The sequence below is a fragment of the Pseudomyrmex gracilis genome, unplaced genomic scaffold, assembly GCF_002006095.1.
Source record: "Pseudomyrmex gracilis isolate BER0280 unplaced genomic scaffold, ASM200609v1 scaffold_194, whole genome shotgun sequence".
In the NCBI taxonomy this organism is placed as follows: Eukaryota; Metazoa; Arthropoda; class Insecta; order Hymenoptera; family Formicidae; genus Pseudomyrmex; species Pseudomyrmex gracilis.
Window position 1 is genome coordinate 3,684 of NW_018020778.1, and position 22,584 is coordinate 26,267.

The following is a 22,584-nucleotide window of genomic DNA, read 5'->3' on the forward strand; positions in this document are numbered from 1 at the left end:
CTGTTAAATAAATACTATTAAATCTTGCACTCAAAGGTTTGGCAAAATTTGTTTCATTTAATCTGATATTTGATGTTTTTGATTTGTTTCATTTTGATGAATAAAACCATCATTCAGTAATGAGTGACGTAATGTTCAACGTGTTAAATATTTTTTAATCAATTTTAAATTCGCTATTTTTAAAGTAGGACGTAATTAAAGACGTAAGAGTTTTATTTTTATTCTCGTTCAATAATTAGATGCGCGAAAGACGGACAAAAGAATGTACGGCATTAGCTCGCAAAATAGAGAAGAGGCAGCGAGGTCGGATCTCGCCTTGGCACCGATTTCGAGAGACGGTCAAATACACGAGCGAAATCGAGCATTTTGGCCGCGTGCCTGGAAGTGGAACAGTCACGAGCACACTGTCGAACGCATTGTCAGTTATCGGGGGATAAGGAGAGAGACGAGTTCACCGATGACATTGATATCGATTCCCGTAGGAAGACGACAACGGCGGTCATACCCTCCCGCTGATTGCTCACCGCAAGTAAGAGAGAGTGAATAAGAGGGTCGCAGATGGACGTTGTGTACGAACGGGGTAAGAGGGCTGACATCTCGCCCTCGTACGTTTGTCGTGAAGAGGGTCGATGGACGGGAAGGACGAACAGGAAGAGGAGGAGAAGGAAGAGGAGAGAGGAAAAAGAGGACGGGGATAGCAAGCGTGTTGACGAGAAACGACGGGGCTGGCTCCCTAATTCGAATTTAGGTGTTGGGCGGGTTGGCAAGTGGGCGCAATGCGGTGTCACGCTGCGGGAGTTTGCTCTTTCTCCTTCAACCCCTCTCCCGACTCGCTAGCATCTTCACCGCGCTTTCTCATCTATAATGTGTGCCACACTTTACCTTCCGCGCTTTAACCCTCTTGCTCTATCCGCGGGCGGCACAAGCTCTTCTCGCCCGCTAAGCCCTCCGCTAAGTCTTATCCGACTCTTTGTGTACCACCTCTCTTTGGCACCCTCTAAGCCAGATCGATCGACCTTAATCGACCTTCTGATCTTGACGATCGTATTATGCTTACCTGTGCGCACTTCCTTTCTCACCGTCTTGTCGAGGAGGGCGCGAAACTCGGAGTTACCGACGACTTTTACGGTTTTCTTGTTACTTTTCATTCTCGGAACTTTCCGGCAACTTCCGTCGTCGCAATTTACCCGTCGCGAATTCAACGAACTGAATTGCTAAAAAAGATTTAGTTGCTTGTACGACGTATTAACAAAAATGTGATTTACGTATTCGCGAGAATGGCGAAAACTTAAATGGTAAAAAATAAATCAAAACATTTTTAACATCCGTAAAAAACAACAGATAAATATTTTAAAAGTGAAAACTTCGCAAAAAGTTACAAAAATATAGTGTTAAATTAAATTTTAAAATGTAGAGAAAGATTAATTCTTCTTTTCTCTTGCGGTTTGTTAAAAAACCTCACGTCCATTATTATCAAAGATGTATGAAACTTCAAAGTGCGTGCCGTATTATAAACGGTAAAGGGCGCTATTTCACGTAACCCATAATTTTCGTCAATATACGGTAAATTGCAGATATTGACGACGTAACGTACAGGTGCTTTCTCACATGAGCATACCGTTTGATTACATACAATGCAGAAGTCGTACGGGACGGAAGTCCGCAATAGAGAAATTATTAGCTCTTTTATTGAGAATGATTTTCCAACAAAACGGATATTATTATCGCGAATAATGACACTTAAGCATTCCCGGAACATTCCGTGCATTCATGCACAGTATTCCGGATGTACGACTTTTATAACTACACTAAGAGCGCGTTCAACGATGTTAAACGAAAAATGTATAGGTTCTTCGGTATTGTTTCTACATATGTAAATTTGATGCTACATTATTCATGCTTTTACAATCAATATGGCAAAGAAGCGACAGATAAAATAAATTGAAAACTTTGTCTTCTTCTCTCGATAAACAGTTTTTTGTTGCAAGAGAATTATTATTCTCTACAGATTCACGAGATAATCGCAAATTTGTAAAACAAGGTTTTTTTATTAAAAAAAAAAAAAAAAACAAAACAAAAGGAAATATATTGACGTCGCGAATTAATTTAAGAATTCATAAAAGAAAGAACGACGATGTTGGAACACAGGAAAAGGTCATTTGGTTAATATATTTTTTACAAGCTTGTCCCGACCAGATTAAAAAAGCGACTTCAACGGCCTGCTCGAGTGCAAGTTTACGACTCCTAAATGGCAGGTTTGCACGGTGGTCTCACACGTCCAACGGCGTAAACTCGAAGAGACGTGCCTTCCCCTCCGTGCTAGAGGGGCGTGCACGCCGCCGGTAAGTCAGGACGAAAAAGGACAAGAACGAAACGAAAGTGTTACAGACTAACAGCAACAAAGCCGCAAGGGAACATTTCGCGGCAAGAGAGCTTTTCTCGGGTGAATGCACGCGGTGTCGGCGAATAAAACTGTAACGAGATATACCGTAGCGCGTGCGATATATTCTCACAATATGATTATATAATACAGAACACATAATCAAAGTATATGTTAAATGAATTACTGTTTAAACGTACGATGTAATTTATCCGCTCGGAGAAAAATGCGGACAAAATCGTAGGATTTAAATTACACAAAGCGCACATATACGAGATATATTCCCGTAAGAGCAAGCGATATAGTAAGACGTTTTGAGAAAGATATTTTCTTACGTAATTCGAGATACTAGAAGATCCATGAGATAAAAAAAGAAAAAAAAAGATATAACAATAAAAAGAAGGGGAATTAATTAGAAAGATGGCGAAAAAGCAGCGAAAACTCGCTCGAACGCAACTATAGGAGACTTGCGTTCTAGGATAGTTATTCTATGGTAGTTTGTTTTTGTCTGTTGAATTTTTAAGAGCACTACTCACGTTTCATCTTCTATTTCGCTTGCCTTCCATCGTGCCTTCTGTCTTACCGAATCTTTTTTAAAAATATATATAAACGGTAGAAATGAAAGCTCAAATGTTTAACAAACAATATCCAATGTGTGAAGGACCAATATGAGCTTTAACACAAGTATTAGTGTGTATGTAATTTATTCAAATAAAGGTAACCGTAACGTTTCGACTCTAAATTGAGTCATCTTCAGACAAAATGCCTGTACAAAAAAACAAAATAAAAATAAAAAATAAAAACAAGAAAAAACTAGAAAAATGGTGGATAACAAATGCGATAAAAAAATTGTACTCACGTATCTCCAACCACGCACCACTTATAATTAAAAAGAAAATAATTAATTTTACTGTCATATAAAAATAAAAATAAAAGATGTCAAAAAAGGAAGTCAGCAAAGTAAAACACGATATGACAGTCAAAGGTATATTAAAACGTTGAAAGAAACAGAGAAGATAAAACCATTTAAATTGAGCGGAGAGTGGGGAAGACACGCAAAAGCGCAAGTACACAACAACTAAAAGTCATATCTTTGTAAATCTATCAATTAATGGCGCATACACATTGTCAAGTAAATCTGTGTCACTCTGCAAGTTCAAACTCATCTTCTGCTTTTTTATATGAAGCATCTCGGAAACAAAGCGTCTCGAAAAGGAATGTTCATTATCTAAAATTTTAACTCCATTCCAATCGAAATCGTGAGCAAAATTTATTCTGTGGTCAGTAATGACCGATCTCTGAGAAGAAGAACGTCGAATGTGGTTCTTATGTTCAGATATTCTAGAAACCAGTCATCTTTTTGTTTGGCCAACATAGGAAGCCAAACAATATGTATTATATATAATTTATATATAATTTGTTTTTTTTTTTTCTAAAAGAAAGTTATCACTTACCTTGTTCCTTTTCCGGAAGTTTTGCTGGTGCCTTTTTGTCGGGCGCTTTTGGCGAGCAATTTTTTCGCGTTGGCCTGGCCGTCAATGTCGGTGGAACCTGTCGGAAATAAGCAGATAACCATAGTAATCTGTTTCTGTCACGGCGTATAATTGACTTTAATTATTTATATCATGCGCGAGTTACGCCATTGATATTTTGCGATCGGCAATATACTTACCACTTTCTCGGATCTTTCGCCGGACGGTAACCTGGCTATGGCCGCGTCAGGACTGTCCTCGGGCGGTGGAGGCTGCACAATCCAGTTGTATTCCCGTTTCTCAATAGGTAATCCCCACCTCTCGTACTCGCAACTCTGTGAACGTAGCGTCTCGTAGCAGTCCAGACAGACCACCGCGTAATCGCCGTTTTCCAACAACAAACTTTTGTCTGCCTGCCTGTGATACTTCAGGAAAGGAAAGTCCTTCACCGACAGTGCTCGTACTCGCTTTCTGTATGTCATAATTCCACAGACATAACAGTAATAGTCGTGCGTATTGTACTGACGCTCGGCAGGATTATTTTGCTGAAGAGATTCATATCGACGCCACTGCGCCAACAGTGAATGATAGCAGAATGTGCAGACCAAAGCAGAGCCATCCTCACGAAGTTGCTCGGCATTCGGCGGTGACTGATGACGCAACAGTTCAGGGAAGAACGGTGCATTCCGTCCTTGCGGACGACTGTAAAGTACTCTCGCAAGAGTCAAATCACTATGTAAACCACACAGGAAACAATAGATCGAGCTACTCGACGTGCCCGGGTTGCTTCCAAACGTTCGATCCGAACTGGAACTCGGTGGTGTCGCGACTGATCGATTCACGTCACCATTTGGATGTGGACTAGGAATATCGTACCTAGAAGAAATATCAGATAATTAGCAGATACAAATAAAACAAACAAATAAATGTGTGGTTTACCATAAATTATTTAAAGAAAATTATGTATTTGTCAACCTTCTTTCTTACACGAAAATTGAATAAAAAACAAAACATAGTGTAAAAGACATTTAATTTACCGGTTTTACTTGACTATTAACTCACGTAATGTATGCAAAACATTTAATAATAGCTAATGTTGTTACATTAGATTGTCGCTGTCGCAACAAACTAACCTGCGGCGTTCTAAAGGAATCCGTTCAGCATCCATAGTTTCCCACTGTTGCGCAAGATGATTTACACAGTGAGTACACGCTAATACCCTGCCGTACATATCCATACAACCGTACTCTGATGTACGCGCCATTCCCCTCAAGAAAGGAAAATGCATAGCATGTGAATTCATTCCTTCTGGACTCGTGGATAACCTGAATAATAAAGAAAAAACCGTTATATTACGATATTCTGTAACATAAAAATTTCGCTGATTGTGATTTTTCAATAAATCGTCGAGCGGGACTCACCATTCCATATGAGTGCGAGGATATAATCTCTCACAGATATAGCAATTCAATCTATAATTCTGACCAGCGACACTACCATTTTCCGCAGGACCGTTGCTGGGTGAATTACGTTGACCTGGTGTGGGAGCTTTTGCGGTAGTACTGCTGGTACTACTGCGTTGCTTACTTGTGGCAACTGACGATTTGTTTAGGTCATATGGCTTGAAACGGATGTCGCTGCCGGCTGAGTTAGCAGGAGATTTTGGTACAGCAGGCCGTGGCGAAGGACCTGTGTACAATAAAAATCCCTTTATAATATTCTCGCGTAAACACAAAATAAATCTGTATAAATATTTCCGAGAATTAACAGAAACGAACCTTGTTGACGAAAATCAACACTCTGGCCAGTCGGCTGCGCCTCGTGATTTTCTCCGCCAAACACTTGCTGTTTTTGCGGAATAGCTTTATAACAAATGGAGCAAACCTGCACCATTCCCTGAGGACTAATAGGACTAGCTCCTGGCGGAGGTCTCAGAGAATAAATAAAAGGGAAGTACGCCTCCTTCTCTGGATTAGGACAGCAATACAGAAGTCTAATACTGGATGAAGGGTACTCGAGAGCGCATGTGTAGCAGATAAACGTGGTCGTGTCCATTGCAGGGGCTTGCCGCTTACGAAGAGTATAATTTCTTTCACCGTGCGGTATTTTCTGCCTTGAGTATGCGTGCCATTGTAATAAAAGATGACTCTGGCACGCCGAACACGCCTTGAAACACAAAATCGACAAATAAATTATTGTAAAAATTGTTCGAAACAGTAATAATAATAGCAGGCAAAAAAGTGTACTTGTGAAGAAATACCTGTACACGACCTGCGCTATCCATAGGCCGACTTCTACTCGGTCTTGGATGTAGCAATAATGACGGAAAGAACGGTGGCGGACTGGAAGAAGGATGCGGCGGGTTTGACAATGGCCTCGCAGCGAGGTGACTGAGAGATCCCCTCTTGAATTCATCTCCGCACACGTAACAGACTTCTGTCACCGAATTCTTGTCCGGCATCGATAGGTCCAGAATGTCTGTACCGACGCTGGACGACGATCCACCGCTGTAAATAGCTGCAATCAAACCGATGGACAATTTGTTATACAAATCGTTCGTCATCGCGGAAACAGCGTAAATAACTCTAAGGCAGCGACGTGAACTTAAGTAAAATCTCGCGAGCACATCAACCGGCCGCCGTTTGTTGCATTGTTGTTCCGGGAATCTCGCAAGCCTTCGGTATTATCGTCGCGCCGCACGTGGCCCACTTAGAGCCAGCATTTTTCAGCGAGTTTATCATCATGCTATATCCGAATACGGGGAGCCCAACGGTTTTGCAGTTTCGCATTCAACTTGCGAGCGTACTGTTTCAATACAACTATTTCAAACGACCCGGTTATCTATCGGGGCATGTGTTGACTAATGAATATCATATCGGACCGATCGAAATTGTAAAGGTCATCAAAAGCTAAAATATTCTGCGAGCGCGTACGTTGAGAATAGGAAAATCTTTCGGAATTGTTACTCAGATTGAAAGTGCGCGCTGAATGAATCGGTCGACTCTTCGGCCGTGACTTTCGTAACGAGCGTCTTATCTACAAAAAAAAACTGTTAACCTTTACTTTCAAATGTTTACATTGAAGCACGGAAGGACTAGAGCTAGCGTAGTGACCTAATTCGCGTGTTTACTTTGCACACATTTTAATGTGAGATACCAAGTAATAGCGATGAAAAAAAAATAGCTTTTAGTCCTATAAGATATCTGAGTGATTTCGAGTTTAAGCGCAATCAAATTTTATATTTAAAACCGTTTTAATACGCACTATATGAACCGTTTTAATGGCTACAGAGTATCTGAAGATAAATCTTAGATATACTATCCGATCACGCAAATTGACCTATAAATGTACAGTTATCAGATATATTTTAAAACTTGAATGCATATTAAGATGCCTTGATATAATTTTAGGTTTTTATGCTATACTGTCGATACTTTCGCGCATTAATCGAAACAAGTCTCGCTCTTTTTTCACACAGGATGCCAAGATATATACTACGTATAAATAGATGTATGTTTATGTCTGGTCAAACGCTAAAACATAGTTAAATAGGCTCGGTACTATTATATTCGACATTTTTCTCGCCAACAACTGCGGTAAATCAAGTAATATACTTTATCTTCGATTTGCTTTTTTTTTCATAAAGAGTTATTTATTCATTGACCATACCACGAACACCCTGTATGACAAACAGAGCATTCTTTGATTCTCTTGAAGTTACGAGTAAAGACGCGGTAAGTCGACCTCAGATAAAGATCCAATTAAACTCCAAGGGTCAATTTAATAATTAGGAAGATTCCGATGTACAGTTGCTTTCGTCCTGTTCTCTGCATACTCTAATTTAAAAGATCGATTGATATTTGTCGATGCATAATATCGTTGTACAAAACAATTGGTTTATTAAAATTACAAAATAAACAGTTTCAGTTCTAGAAAAAGATAACATCATATAAGAATAGTATTGAAAAAAAACAGAAAAAATAATAATAGCCTACGTAATGTATTATTGTCAAAGTAAAATTTCTATTACAAAGGCCGATTGTTATTAAAAAAAATAAAAAATATATACATAAAATATACATTCTTTCTTCTTGAATTTTGAATACAGATTGATTCCTACATTTAGTGTATCTCAATTACTAAATCGGTCTTAAATACACATGACAAATATACTGAAGATTACAACCTGGAGGTTGTGACGGGTTGGATACAGGTGAGCGTTTCTCAGGTACGTGTCTCAGATCCAACGCCGCTTCAGTGGATATTTTAACTTCCTCAACAGGCTGTCGCGGGCTTTGCAATCTTTGGTGAGGTGACTGCAATCTGTGATGCGGAGATTCCATCGTAAGTCTCGCTTGTTCCAGATGTCTATGCGTTTCTGCTGTGTTAGAATGTGGCCTCGGTAGCTCAATCGAATTCGACGGTGGCCTAGTCTGTTCCACTCTTGGGGAAGGCGAATTCGGTGGCAATCGCGGCGAGAACCCCATAGATCTCTCGCCTCGATTCTCCTGCTTGATTTGCGGCATCTGATCGTTCGTTAAGCCCAACACCTGGGCGGCGTACTCGCCCTGGAGTGCCATTTCGGCTCCCGTGAATGGGCCGCCGTCACATCTTTTCAGCCAATAGATGCGTTGGCTGTGAGGCTTGGCCTCCCGTTCGTATGCCTCCCACTGCTGCGATACCAAAATGTGACAGAGGCTACACACTTTGACAGCGCCATTTCTAATATCCTCGCCACGATAGCCGTTAGGTGGCTCGTGCGACTCGAGGAAAGGATAGAAAGGCTCATTGGGCGCATTCGGATTTTGTTTCGCTCGTAACCAATGCTGATCGCCGCGGCTCACGGCACCACAAATGAAGCAGATCTTCGCCCCTCCCATACCGTCTTCAGCAGACGAGTTGGGCTGTGGATTTGCGAGTGATTGCTCTTCAAGTCCCGGTTCATTCTTCACATATATATTGCCTTCCATTATGTCAGGAAACCATTGGATCCCTTCTTAACGTCCTCTTATATATTCGTGTTTGGCACGCATGTACGATCAGAAATCACAGTAATTTCTAGAGCTTCTATTTCTGGCATATATCTGAAAATTAGAAAAAATATCTTTACGTAAATAAATTTACGCAAGTTAAAAATGTTTTTAGTTTAAGTATAATCTAAATTTCTAAATTTCTTTGTGTCGTTGTGTTCGCAACATATACGCATTGTAGTATACATATTTTTAAGATTAGAGACAATACAAAAACGCTGTAACTATTTAGAATACTTCATTGTATGTAAATGAGATTATTTGGGTGCAGCAGCAACCTCCTTTCATAATATGCAAAAATATCATTTACTACTTCAATAAGTAATAGTAATAAATTTACATAAATTTGTCTTCTTCAAATGTTTGTAAAAGTCGAAATTTTCACAATAATATTGCAATTTCTAAAGAGTAATTCTAGAATATAACTATTCCATCTTAAATATTTAAACTATGATTATTTGATAAATCTTACAATTTCAGTTAAAATACACAAATTTTTCGTGAAACAGGCTTCAGAAATGACAAAATGTAGCTTTTATATGTAATTTTAGGAAAAAAACAAATTAAAATTGCTGATTGCACCAAAATTCAATAAAGATATCCGCATTTGCTTTTTGACAATTGATGATCCTAACCATAAAAACCATTTTCTAACTGCGTGGAAATGTCAGTTATGTCACATGCACAGTTTTCACGACATCAGTTGTTAATAATTCATCAATTGCGCAAAATGCTAATGTTTGCAAGCAAAAGCCAAAGCAGCTGGTGATAGCCAGTTGCACAGCTTGTCAACAAGCACCGAACACATTTGAAAGAACCACTGGGCATATCGAGCATTCATAAATTAGCGGTATTATCGGAGCGCTATCTGCGATGCGTTTAGATTACCATGGACATGCGAAATATTTTTGGAGTATCGCTGCATTGACGTTTACCGAGACCAGAAATGAACCTCTCGGTACATATCGGCGAGCGAGCGCTAAAAAAGGCCGCCGTTTAAAAAGAGATGTGTCATTTTGCGTATTCGGCGACGCGGAAGCAAGGAAAGGGAAATTGAACGGAGAGATGCACGTAGGCGAGTGTCTCCCGACGACGATGAGCTCATCGTCGTTGTGTCTTCCGATCGCCGATGACAGACGGAGCGAGCGGAGAGCGGCGCTACGAACGTGCGACGAGGAAAGGCTCGCCGTGAGAACCGACGAAACGTGATCAACTGGCGTGATCAACGGACACAATGGACTCGCCGCTGACTTACTCGCTCCGCGAATTACGCTCTGTTCTCGGCAATCGACGATCGCGCGGCCGACGCGCCCGTTGCTGCAAATATACGGGCGTCGGGATTTATTTCTCGGACAGCGTGTGCGCGAGTCGCTGCACCGAAATTCTCAGAAGCGGACGAACGGCGGCGCGGCCTCGCCGATTCTAGGAACACGATCCTTCAGCGATCTCGCACACACGCACGCACGCACACACGCACTCGTAGCTACCGAAATTACGCAGGGCTACGACTTTGTCGTCGGTAACACGCGCCGTACGAATGTCGCGTACAGCAATCGGCCCAAGAGACGAGGTACACAGCGAACACGACACTCACATTCTCACAGTTCGGCAGAGCTGGCCACGACATCGCGTGGTTACTTGATGCTGCTGACTTGCCCGCGGCTCGCTTGGACAAAAGTAGCGGAGCTCCCTTATCAAAGCGGGCCCTAGTCCCTGCCATACGTGCAGAAGCACACGGTGCCGCGGGGTGTCACCTTCGTCGCCGCGCCACTGGCTTCCTCGGTCATATTTACCACGCGCATCACCGCCTCTGGCCCGGATCGACAACACTTGTACACGTACTAAACTGTCACGCGTGACTGTAGGATAACAACGGAACCGTTTACGGGCGACTAGAAAATATGCATTTTCCGCGACGGCACATCACCCGCAACTTCGCCCTCACTTCGCCGCCATGTTGCAAAATCGCGATCCGCCGTCCCGTCATGCCACGCAGCTTCGTCATATGACAGCGCAGCCGCGCCGGCCAATGGGAGCGCGCGTCGCATGCGCGTTGTCGCCCGTCCGCATATCCGTCGCGACCAATAGCGAGTCAACGCTGAGTTTGAAAACGCAGTCGCGGAATCGTGCATTTCGGAAGAGTTGTCTCCGCGAGATATATTTTTGATTATTCATAGACGATTACGCCGTGTATTCGCGTGTTTTGTGTACGCTTTTTTTTTATTTTGCGTGTTCCTGATTACGAGGCCTGTAATAGTCTGTCACAAGTCCTGCCAAAGTAACAGGTAATACATTTTTCTTTGTCTTATTATGAGTATGTATTCCGCGCCATTTTGTTGCTCGCAAAAACGATTGAACATACCAAGATATCTAATTTGAATGTCGTTCGAAGTAAATTATTTTCTCCCATTGATATTAATGATCGTTATTGTTATTGATGACACGGATTAATTATTGATTTAGTTGTTAGCAAGAACGATAATATATCTACATATATACTAACAAGATCCATAAATGAATCTGGAGCCAAATATGGCTGCCTGTTTACTTCTCTATAATACTCGTTTTGTAAATATTAGAAAATTATAAATATCAAACACAATCAAAAAAGAGTATCACGCTAAATATGAGATATAATGCAAAATATAAGTTTAGTAGTAAAAAAGGAAGAGCAATAGATGTAAAAATAATAAAAATATATTATCTAAATTTATTATTGGAGATAAACATTATTGTAGATAGATAAACATTTTTTATTGTTAATTATTTGATAATTTGAATATCCTCTATAGAAATTTTGGTTTATTTATTATTAAATAAATGTCACAAAATAATATTTATAGTCCTGGTGGTTTTTAAAAAAATCTAAACATGTATCTATAAAAATTTTGTAGATATATCTCTAAAATTTAAATTGAGATAATTATATTTTATAAAAACTACAAGAAATTTATATATTTATGTATTTGTTTCGGAAACTGCAAAACCAAGAAGAAAAAACTGCTCGAGGAATTCTCTTTTGTTTTTGTGAGAGACAAGTAAATGCATAAAAAAGATTTTCTGTCAATATTTTGAGACACAAACAATTGTTTCAACAAAACATATTAGCAAAAAAAGTTGAAATAAAAATAAGAGTCGAGGAAAATTTAGGCTGGGTTCAAAAAAGAATTCGCATTCCATATTTCACAGTATTTAATCAACAGGTTTGGGACATTGTATTGAACGCTAAAATTTACGTCTTGTAAGTGGTATTTTCATATGTTTACGCGCATTTCTATCGGAGTCTCACCGGAGACAGTGGAGTATCCGATATAATACTAAAAAATAATTGGAAATACTTTAAAAATACTCTTTGCAAATGATAATTTTTAGAAATACAATACACACACATTCTTTCTCTCTCTTTCTCTCTCTCTCTCTCCCTCCCTCCCTCTCTCTCTCTCTCATATATTCATCTCTACCATACACTTTTCTATTAGCTACAATATTTTGAATTGGTTTTCTTATACACATATATGTATCTATACATATACGTTTTATACAGAGATGTAATCACAAGAAATTATTATTTGTAATATGTAATAAGTGTTATTGTTGTCGTCATTATTAATAATCTTACATCTATCGACACGTAATAATGGTACAAAGTTATTTTGTTCTTACTATTTTTTGTGATTCGAAGACCACGATCAAAATTTTACAATCGTCCTCAAAAATAATTATTATCGCAAAAATTCTTCAAATGTCGCATGATTCATGATGATTCACAGAGTCTCACAACAGAAGTATATCTTATTCTGTTTGTGACAATAATAATGATCCATTACAGCATTGCATTGAATTGCATAAACGCGATAGTACGTAGGACTTAACGACTTTATACGCGCACTTATATATTGGTTTTCACATTAATGTCTAAAGAAAGACAAATCACTCAAATCGACGCTCCGATTTTGTGGATCACAGCGCAGCCTCGCTACTACGTCGATGCAATGTGTATCTAGAGATACTAGAAAAAAAAAAATCTGTCTTACGGTATAGAATATCATAAGCACTCGAACGAGAAACGAGGTTACACTGTAGCACAAGGAGAGTCTCTTAAAGGCATTAAACATAGCGGCATGTAAATACACATACGTACACACTATTAACTCTTTTTATAAATAATAATTATAAACTAAGTCTGCTCTCTTTGCATTGATGAATGACTATAACGATTATTTTCTTATATTCTATACCTTTCTCGCTCTTTCTCTTTCTCTCTATCACTTTCTCTCACTCATTTTATCACCTTATCACACGTACAAAGTTCGTAGAATGCTACTGGTGCATGTTAGAAATAATTCATTAGAAGCTAATCTTTCCACGTTGTCGATATTACGTTCTCGATGATCGAGAATGAAAGAAAAAAAGATTAATGTCTCTCGAACGGATTTAATTTGCGCAATTCTATTGACGAAAACGCTATTTTTATTCACAGAAGTTGCCTTCCTCGATGACTTTTGTGTTGGACTTTTTTACTCCTCGACTTATCTCTTTAAGTGCAAAGCGCAAGCAATTAACTCGCTTTGCTTTTATTATGACTTACTTGAAGAATAATGTGTATGTGTATAGTATGGTAAATCAGATGTGACATTTGGTAAACTCTTGACTTTTACTCGCTTGACTTGACTCTGCCGCGGGTTATCTTGTTTCTTATGTACATATAAACAGATATTATAATAATGAAGTTTTCTCTCGTAGACTTCTGCTTTAGCAAAAAAAAAAAAAAAAGAACAAAACCTAGATTGTAACTCGCAATTGTTTCGAATAATTACGTGACACTTCCTGACTGTGTTCCGCTGTGATAAAAATAGGTCCGCATTGTGTTGCATTTATAATTATGATATATGTTTTAATTAAAGCAATGCATCGCTGCGCGCGATATTTGCAACGCATTGCACATTTCGCGTAAACATCGCAATAAAAAATGAACACATACGTGTTGATATAAATTTATTAATTTTTTTTATCGAAACGTTTACTAGGAGCGTCTATATTGTAGCGGTTAGTTTGTAAATAATATTGCATACGTGCAATGATAAGCGGCGAATTGTGTAAAAATATGCTCTTAATGTTACTGATTTCAAAAAAAGTCTCAATCTGAGATGGTAACCTATGAGCCGCATTTATCTAGATCAAAATATAAACACATACGACCAAAACAAGAGATATATAATCTATCTAAAAGGAACACAAAGACGTTGTGAAAGATCGTGAAGTAACAAGGAAAGTATTGGTCCGATCGTCAGTTGAAAATAAACAATTTGCGGAAAGTGTTCTCGGATTGTGTCTCTTCTTAACATAGACTCGCATCTCTTTCCTCACACAAATCGGCAGCATTTATTTATTAATAGATTCATGCTGCTAATAGCACTTTTCGGCTGTTCGATTAAAGGGACTATTTTTAACATTATTACGAATACGTGTAGACAACAATGTGTTTGTAATTCCATAATTTTTTCTTGGTGATTTATTTCATCTACGTTATCCTCGTATTTTTCTTGTGGCTTTTCAACATCTTTAATCACAGTACTATCAAATCATTTTCCAATTTTATAAATTGTTTTCTTCAGACCATTCTCTCACCCTGTTTGTTTAAAACAAGAAAGACCAGCTTACAAAACTATTGTTGAATAATATATTTACTTTGGTCAGAGAAGCAAGAAACTTTTTGGAAATAACTATTAATTAAACAATTAAAGAAATTTATTAATTTAGTTTACATCAATTTATCAATACGTATATTTTTAATTTTTTAAATGTTTTTTCATTTATTGTATCTTTACCAAACAAACTTAAAATATGTTTACCAATATATGTGTATTTTATTGTTATTTTATTAAAATGATAATAGAATTCATATTTTTGTAATTCGAATTAAAGGGCAGTTTCACCAAATCATATTTAAAAAATCGATCAGATTAAAAAACAACTAGTTTAAGTAACTTGTTAACAATTAAAAAAAAAAACATTTATATACACGGAAAACAATTGTTAGAATAGCAAGAAATCAGTTAGCTGACTATTACATGACCAGCAAGAAAAATTGCTCAGTCTACTGAGATTTTTGGTTTGTTAACAAAATGCTCTTGATGAAACAAAAATTTAATAGACACAATAAATTTTTCTTGCTGGCTGTATAATAACGAAACTATATTTTCCGTGTAGGTGTATCGTTTTCGTGGATCATATGAGTAAAAAAAAATTGGAGTGAAAACATCTGACTTAGGTAAACCAACGATTAGAAAACACAATTACGTATTAGCATTGAACAGAAGTCGGCGCGCAGGATAAATATTTTTCCCAATCGAATTCGACATCGTGTAAAAAACAACCTTCACACGCGTCAAAAAACATTTTGGTCTACGGGATTTGATGATAAATAGAAAAGTGTTTTCACTCTCGCGTTTTAATACGCTCTTCCTGTATGACAAGTAACAATTCTGAGGAATCTCTCGAACGCGCCGACTTTGCGTCTGACCGTCCGGCGTTCTCAAATGTTATTGTTCACCGGCGCTTCGCCGTCCAAAATTCGCTCTTTTATCTCCTCCGTAACCGGCTTGCTGAATACGGGCTCGATTGTCTCGGACAATAGCTTTGGATTGTGTTTGTCGATGTGCGTCAGCTCGATCGGCAGGTATATCGTGCGGCAGTAGTCGATGTCGGCGCGGCATAATGGGCAACGTTCGCAGCGACGAGCACAGTCCAAACAGGCGACGGCGTGTCCGCAAGGAAACAAGGCGGTGTCCAGACTTCGATCCATGCAGATCCGGCAAAGCATAGCGTCCAATAATCTCGCTAGGCATTCCCGGGATTCCTGCAATTCCGCGGGAAACATTATACAGATTGCGCGAATATACGGTCTCGTATCAAACTATTCGGCAACCAATTGTACGTTCAATTATTATGCGAGGACACGAATTTATCGCGCTCACCTTGCACTTGGGATTCTCGCACTCGCCGCACGCGTGCCTCTCGAGGATCTCATTCTCTTCCGGCAGAGATATGGTCGCCGCTTCGCAGTAAAGCGCACGCCGCGCATTGTCGTAAACCTCTCGGCAGGTCCTGCGTATGTCGAACACGTATTTCTTGCCCAACGTCGAGTCCTCGTTGAAGATGGAAATTATTGTCCCCTAGAGGGAGGGAGAGGTAGACGATAGAGGTTTGCAATTACGTTTTAATATGAGACTCTCTCGACAAGGAAACAAGTTCGACACGTAAGAAAACCTTTACGGAAGAATATTTAGATGATGAATATTTTATCTTAATATAAAAAATAAAATGTACAAGATTCGGTTGTTAAGAGAACATTTTTTTTTTTATGTACATTGCATCAATTGTATATTTCAGTGTAAATAGCTAAAAATTGCTACGATGAGTACCTTTAAATCGCGGATAAATTGCGCGGTGACTGCGCTTCTGACTGTCTCGCAGCTGTAAAACGCGTGTTTCTCAGTAATCGCTCGATAAAGTCCGTTGGCGGACTGGCTCGAGTCTAATTTGAAGTCCAGCGATGTTTCCTCGCCGTCGAGTGAGAGATAAACCAAGTGAAACATCCGCCGTTGTGACGCAGCGCTTTGTATAGCTGTATACGGTATACTGTAACGCAATACATAATACATTGTATAATAAATTAAACCACACGCCAAAGGCAAAGTAAAATTTTGATGCTAATCTCATTTCCTTCTGCATAATAGATGAGAAGCAAAAGCGCGGAAAAGTTTATCTGTTTAAACATTTTCCGTGAATTATTTCTGCGGCTATATTAATAAATACGCAATGTTGTTATTTTATTAATGTAAAACACGCGGTTTAAAACGATAATGATAACGAAGTTGAGATTATCTAGTGGACGATTGTCTCGACGGATGGTACAAGCCGCAACAGCCGATACGTGCCGTCTCCTATCGTCGAGAAACGATATTAAATCAACTCTCGATTTCCCGTTGATAAATGCGAAATTTTCCACTGTATATGTTAATCATGATTATGTAATAAAGTAGTAATAATAATTAGACACTTAATGACAGCTTACTATTTAATTTATGCGCGATAAAAGTATATAAATATTTAATGACAGCTTATTATTTTAATTTATGCGTGCATATTTACAATCGAACAACCAACTTAAGTTTGTTTCCTTATCAACAGTTTAACCGATGTTATTCGTTGTTTCTAGAAATGTTGGAAAGTATTTGATTGAGAAAAATTATATTTTTTTTTACTATGACTTTAACAAACGGTCTTTGTGAAATTTAAAAAATGTTGTTTGATATTAATTTATTGCGTATATATTTACTTTTGTGTCTCCTCATCTTGATTACGGTAGACCGTAATTCCGTGTGGACCGACGCCAATCATAGACACACCATTGTATCCGAATTTGCTGTGGAACATTTCCTGTCCGAATGTGTCGAGATTCGATATTTCTTTCAGAAGCCAATATTCAGCAGTCGAAGATTTCATTCCCTGAAAATCCGTCATTCATATCGGTTGTTTGACATACACCAATTTTCAGATATTAAATCGTGCAAAAAAAATTCGTTTCAAATTTAATTCGGAAAATACGTTACAAACGCATCTACTAAAAAAAAATCTCGTGTTTTATTCATCAAAAGCAATCGCGCACACACACTTTTTCTAAATAAAAAATATACAGTTCAAAAATGACAAAAAAAGTTATTAAATAACAGAAACAGTGTTACGTATGCGCTTTATACTAGTTTAAGAGAGGAAGTATTTTGGATACTGTTCGAAACACGAAAACACATTTTTCGAATTTAATCGAATTTAATCAAACTCACACTCCGCGATTTGTCCATGCATATAAAAAAATGATCCCGACTGCCCTTCTTCTGTTTAATATTATTCTGTTACTGTAAAATATTTTTCGAGACGCATATGTTCCAACCTTGATTTCCTTATGCTGTTGAACTATTCGGAGTAGAAAGTCTTGAGGTTTTGGCTCGCACGGCTCCGCAGGTTGTATATGACAGCATTGGGAGTAAAGTGCGTGGGGTGGCGAAAGAGCATCATAATCACCACCATCGGCCTGGGCTATTAGGGCAACCAGACGGGCAACGGAGCCCCAATCCGAGACCTTTAATCTACCCTCGACTAGTTCAAGACGAGAGTGCAGGTAAAACTGATGCCTGTAATTAGAAGAAGAAGAAAGAGATAGTGAGATAGAGGAAGAGAGAGAGAGAGAGAGAGAGAGAGAGAGAGAGAGAGAGAGAGAGAGAGAGAGAGATGCGCACGGATGTATTCACGTGGAGTTATTAATTGCAATTAGTTCAATTTCGCGGGTAGGTGAATGCAATGCGAGCCAGCCGCGCTAATACACGATACTCAGACTAAAGTAAGATTGATTACCTCCGTTCTCAGAGCGCATTGTTTTAAGGTATTCCCTTTCCTTACCCTCCACATCTTCCTCTTGACTAACTTGAACAATGCGGTATTACAATAATACAGAAATGATTAACGATCATTTGCGCGCTGAGGTATGTTTGCAACGACGAAAAATATGTTCGCAATTTAATTGCACGCAGCATTTAGATACAAAGGGGAGACGTTCCCCGCTCTCGCCTGCGAGTGACGTGAATCTTGTAAATCACCGCTTCCGCACAGAGTTCGCACTCGTGGTGGAGTTTGCGTGCGGTTGGCGTGTAATGTATATAACACAGTTGCATTTCCAGCGTTTTACATTTCCAATGAGACTCGAGTAGATTTCTTTTGTTAAAAGAGAACGACGCGAAATATTTCCGCGAGATATCTTTGATCTGAATAAGTTTCGCTCGAACTTCTGGGATTGACAACCTTAAATGATTCATGCGACCTGTTTCCCGAAGCCCATGACTCTCCCTCACGCGTTTACATATACATGTTTGAAGAATACCGAGCGATTGTGACTGAGAAAAAGATATAGCTCTTCAAAATATCTCCGCGTGCTTTCTTTCTTGTCATGCTCTTCTGAATATTCTTCGGATGTACAATGCATACATTTCGCGATAAACATGTTGCTGTCAGAAGAGTAGAATTACGCGTTGCAAAGGAAGTGAATAGCTATTTCCCTGAGTACTATATATGTAGAACGCTGAGTAAAGAATCTGCATTAGAATATACCGCGCTGTAGCATTTTTCATGATTTTCCAGCAGCATCGTGTGCTGCTTTGCACACACGCACGCACACATTTTCTCTCTTTCGATCTCCGTTTCTTTCTTCTAATTCTCTCGGCGATGTTGTGTCGCGAAAATAATAGATAATTAAAAAAGCAGAATCGAGACTTTTATATAAATTAATAAAGTGACAAAAAAAGAAAATAATTTATCGTCCGCACTTTAATTATCCGCGCGAACGCGTATACTATCGATCCTCATTTGAATCGCAAACAACGCTTGTAAAAGCTTGAATTATCATTAGCAACAAATTTCAATTTTTATACACACACTGTTGTTTCTTATTCAATATCAAATGATAAAAACGAGAAATGTTCGATAAAACATATTTTCTATGCTGTTCCGAGCAGTGAGTTTGCGCAACGTTCTTAAGCGTGAGATTTCAATTTTAATCGAGAATAAATTAGGTCAGAGCGATCGACAGAAAGTTGATATAAAAAGAAGATTTTATATCAACAAGTTTAAAGAAAATATCAATGATTTAAAATTTTCAATCTTGTTTTTTCAACTGTGAAACAAGTCTGTCCGCGTACAACTGAAGCTCGTTTGCGAGAACGCCATATTTTCTCCTGGCAACACTATCGGATTCCGGTCTCTTTTCTCTCTCAGAAAATTATCAGAAGAAACACATATTCGAAAGAACACGAGAGGAAAATTGCGCTTAATAACATATCGGACAGTTAAAATTGGAACACGATCGTATAATTCCGTGTAATCTGCGAATCCGTCGCCGACCCAACCAACTTCATCACTGTCAGATCCCGAAACGCGTTTCTCCGGGAGAGTTTCTAAGTAAATTAAACGATTTTCCCCGCTATAAAGTTTCGCGCGTCTGTGTTCCGCGCCCAGGCCGAAAAAAAAAAGAACGTTATTTACCGCAAGTCTTTTCCCTCGTCGTAAAGGAACGCCGCGCGCGCGTGGTTCGCTCAATGCGGCGAACAATCTTACCCTCTCTTTCTCATCGTGGACGAAACTTACCGCCGCGAACTTTGCTTGAAATTCGCGCGAAATGGTGGAAAGTACCCGGGAACCCAATGACATTTGTCACCGTGAGAGAGAGAGATATTGGTTCCGCTCGAACTTCCCGGAGAGAAGAGAAGTCGAGAGGGAATACACCGAAACTTCCTTCGATGGCGAACTTATTGTTAACAAGCGCGCGTGACGAAAGTCGCCACCGAAGACCAAATTCTTTCGCTCGGAAGATTCGCGGGGACACAAAGGAGAATGGTTTCAGAACCGTGTTCGAGGATAAACCTAATATTCAACCGAACAGCTTGTTAAACTTCTTACAATTTTCTCTTCAAGATGAATTAAAAACTGAAACGAGAGAGAGGGGGCAGAGGGAGGGGAGAAAGAGAACCAAGGCTACGTCAAGTTATTAATAAAGATTTTTAACACTAGATTTACACGTGGCAAAATCCGGCTAAATGGAAGTAGGTTGAGTGCTTTCAAAAAGCTCTCGACCTGCCTTAAATGTTGCAAAATCTCTTGATGGAATAAAAGTTTCACATTAAGCGCTATTTAAGAGATTGGAAGTTTTTGCGGAGAATTCAGCGGGAGGGATAACATGTTTTATCAATTCCGCGCTTAATTCCGAAACTTCTATTGCCACGCTAAACAAATAATATAATATATGTGTGTACATATTTTCACGTAACAATATAACGTACGTATCCACAAGTACAGACGGATCATAGATGGATATTTGGATTAGTTTCAAGTATACTACGATAATATTAACGACGTCGTTGTAGAACATCTGGTTAGCGTCGTATATTTCATTCATGACGTGCACATAGCACTTTCCTATACGTAATTCAGAAATGGAAACAAGGTCGATACTTCCGCGTCGAATTTCAAACAGAACATTCTGCTCGATTGGTTGTGCAAAAAGTACTTATGAGTCAGTTACACCAAATCGAACGTATTAGTAACGTATGCATCACGTGACGTTCGTCTTAGAAAATTTAACGATACGGAGTCGTGTGTGTTACTCGATCGTGTAAAGTTAATTTCTGTTTTTCCCAGTACTACATACATCTTCGTCCGAATCTGCATAAGTCACATTAATTCGGTAAAACAAGATACATGCGGTAAATAAACGCGAGCTGAGATCGTGCTATCACACTAGTAGTTTACGTAGTGACGTGAGCGAACATCAATATCAACGGAATTTATAAAGATTATGCGCATAATTGCCACGATGTGCATGCCGTCACAGAAACATGGAGCTGGCCAAAGTGTGAAAATTTGAACCGACGTTCACGCTCGGCTGGATGAGGTCGCAGAAAGCTTCATCTCTCTCTCTCTCTCTCCTGACTTTCAGAGCTCCGCGTTCACTGCAATATTTCCGAGTAAATAATTCAGAGGTTATTTCCAACGGTCTCGGGGGTAATTTTAAAACGGCTAGCGACGACCTCGTCTGCCTCGGTTTCGTGAACAGAAGGGGCACGGTCGCGAATTAGCTGGCGCGGGATTTCTTAGGGGAACGAGAGCGGCGATGTGCAATTTGCAGCGAATCAGCGCGTGGATTAGCATTTGCATGTGCGGTGCTTGGGTGGCGTGCGGCGTGTCACCGGCGACATCAGCCGACCACATTGTAAATGCGTCAACACTGGATCCGACAAGCCGTGAATATCAAGAGAGAAGGGCTTGCGCGCGCTCAGATTTCCAACCTCCGGGGAGAGAGTAACGCCAGGCAAAGAGGATCGGCTTTGGGAACCGGCCGTAGAGGAACAGCTTCAAAGTGACCGCAAGGCGATCACTGCGGCACGCTTTAAATTGGGTTTCATAATACCCAGGTATACGTGACGGAGGCGTAGGAACACGTGCACGTTAACCAAGCCACGTTAATAATACATACGCCGAATTACGAAGTGTATTATTGGTCGGAGAAAACAGAATAGTTTAAGTAATAATTATGTGTTAAATTAGCTGCGCTTTTTGAAAAATAACGAATTATTCAATTATTCCTCGCGAGAAGAATGTTTTAAGAAATAAAATTGGCGATAAATTTTTATGACAAACTGTAGGTACACAAAGTTTAAATATATAAAATTCAGTTTTCGTAGCGCGGATTTGTAGAGAGACGGATAAAACAAAGTTTTCGACAAGAGTTAAAGTCACTTTACATTTATGATGCGCTCCGCTGCATATTTTCTCCTGTCATAATCTGTAGTTTTTATTTAGCTTTTAAACGCCATCTTTACAACAGTATAAAATAAAAAAGACATTATTTGCCGCGACTCTTTTCCAAGAGAACGACCTGTTAAAAACAAATAAAACAAAACATATCTATTACTTTTCTACTTCTAAACTGTTTAAGTCTAAATTTCAAGAAGTAATTAATCTTAAAAACATGAAGAAAAGAATAAATCGTTTTTCTTCTCAAATTTTAATTGCTCTCACTACATTTGAAAAAGGAAAGTGGAAAAAAATCGTATCCGCACAAACTTCAACCTCTTACAACACGTTCAAACACTCG

The 22,584-nt window shown here is 39.1% G+C and overlaps 2 protein-coding genes across 2 annotated transcripts in view; both read right to left on the reverse strand.

The window, feature by feature from the left end:
• Positions 1-1,128: 1,128 nt before the first annotated feature.
• LOC109858245 lies at positions 1,129-10,852 on the reverse strand. Its single transcript, XM_020435316.1, has 9 exons — positions 10,477-10,852; positions 8,039-8,936; positions 6,113-6,369; positions 5,631-6,018; positions 5,274-5,541; positions 4,986-5,177; positions 4,053-4,728; positions 3,835-3,931; positions 1,129-1,214 (listed from the first exon to the last, which is right to left on the reverse strand). Exons 2-9 carry the CDS (start codon positions 8,820-8,822, stop codon positions 1,138-1,140), a joined length of 2,739 nt encoding a protein of 912 aa, XP_020290905.1. The 5' UTR covers positions 8,823-8,936; positions 10,477-10,852; the 3' UTR covers positions 1,129-1,137.
• A 3,873-nt stretch (positions 10,853-14,725) lies between these two features.
• Positions 14,726-22,584, reverse strand: part of LOC109858239 (E3 ubiquitin-protein ligase MYLIP) — a 145,832-nt gene continuing 137,973 nt past the window's right edge. The window contains exons 3-7 of the mRNA XM_020435310.1: positions 17,836-18,076; positions 17,224-17,393; positions 16,307-16,523; positions 15,860-16,057; positions 14,726-15,741 (exon numbers count right to left, since the gene is read on the reverse strand). Of these exons, the coding sequence (XP_020290899.1) occupies positions 15,418-15,741; positions 15,860-16,057; positions 16,307-16,523; positions 17,224-17,393; positions 17,836-18,076 (1,150 nt within the window). The 3' untranslated portion in view covers positions 14,726-15,417. The remainder of the gene's footprint in view (positions 15,742-15,859; positions 16,058-16,306; positions 16,524-17,223; positions 17,394-17,835; positions 18,077-22,584) is intronic.

Coding starts and splice junctions, on each gene's coding strand:
- LOC109858245 (XM_020435316.1), bottom strand. CDS start 8,822: ATGGAAGGCAATATATATGTGAAGAATGAACCGGGACTTGAAGAGCAA. Junction 6,019..6,112: donor ATAGCGCAGGTCGTGTACAG/GTATTTCTTCAC, acceptor TTGTGTTTCAAG/GCGTGTTCGGCGTGCCAGAG. Junction 3,932..4,052: donor GCGAAAGATCCGAGAAAGTG/GTAAGTATATTG, acceptor TATTTCCGACAG/GTTCCACCGACATTGACGGC.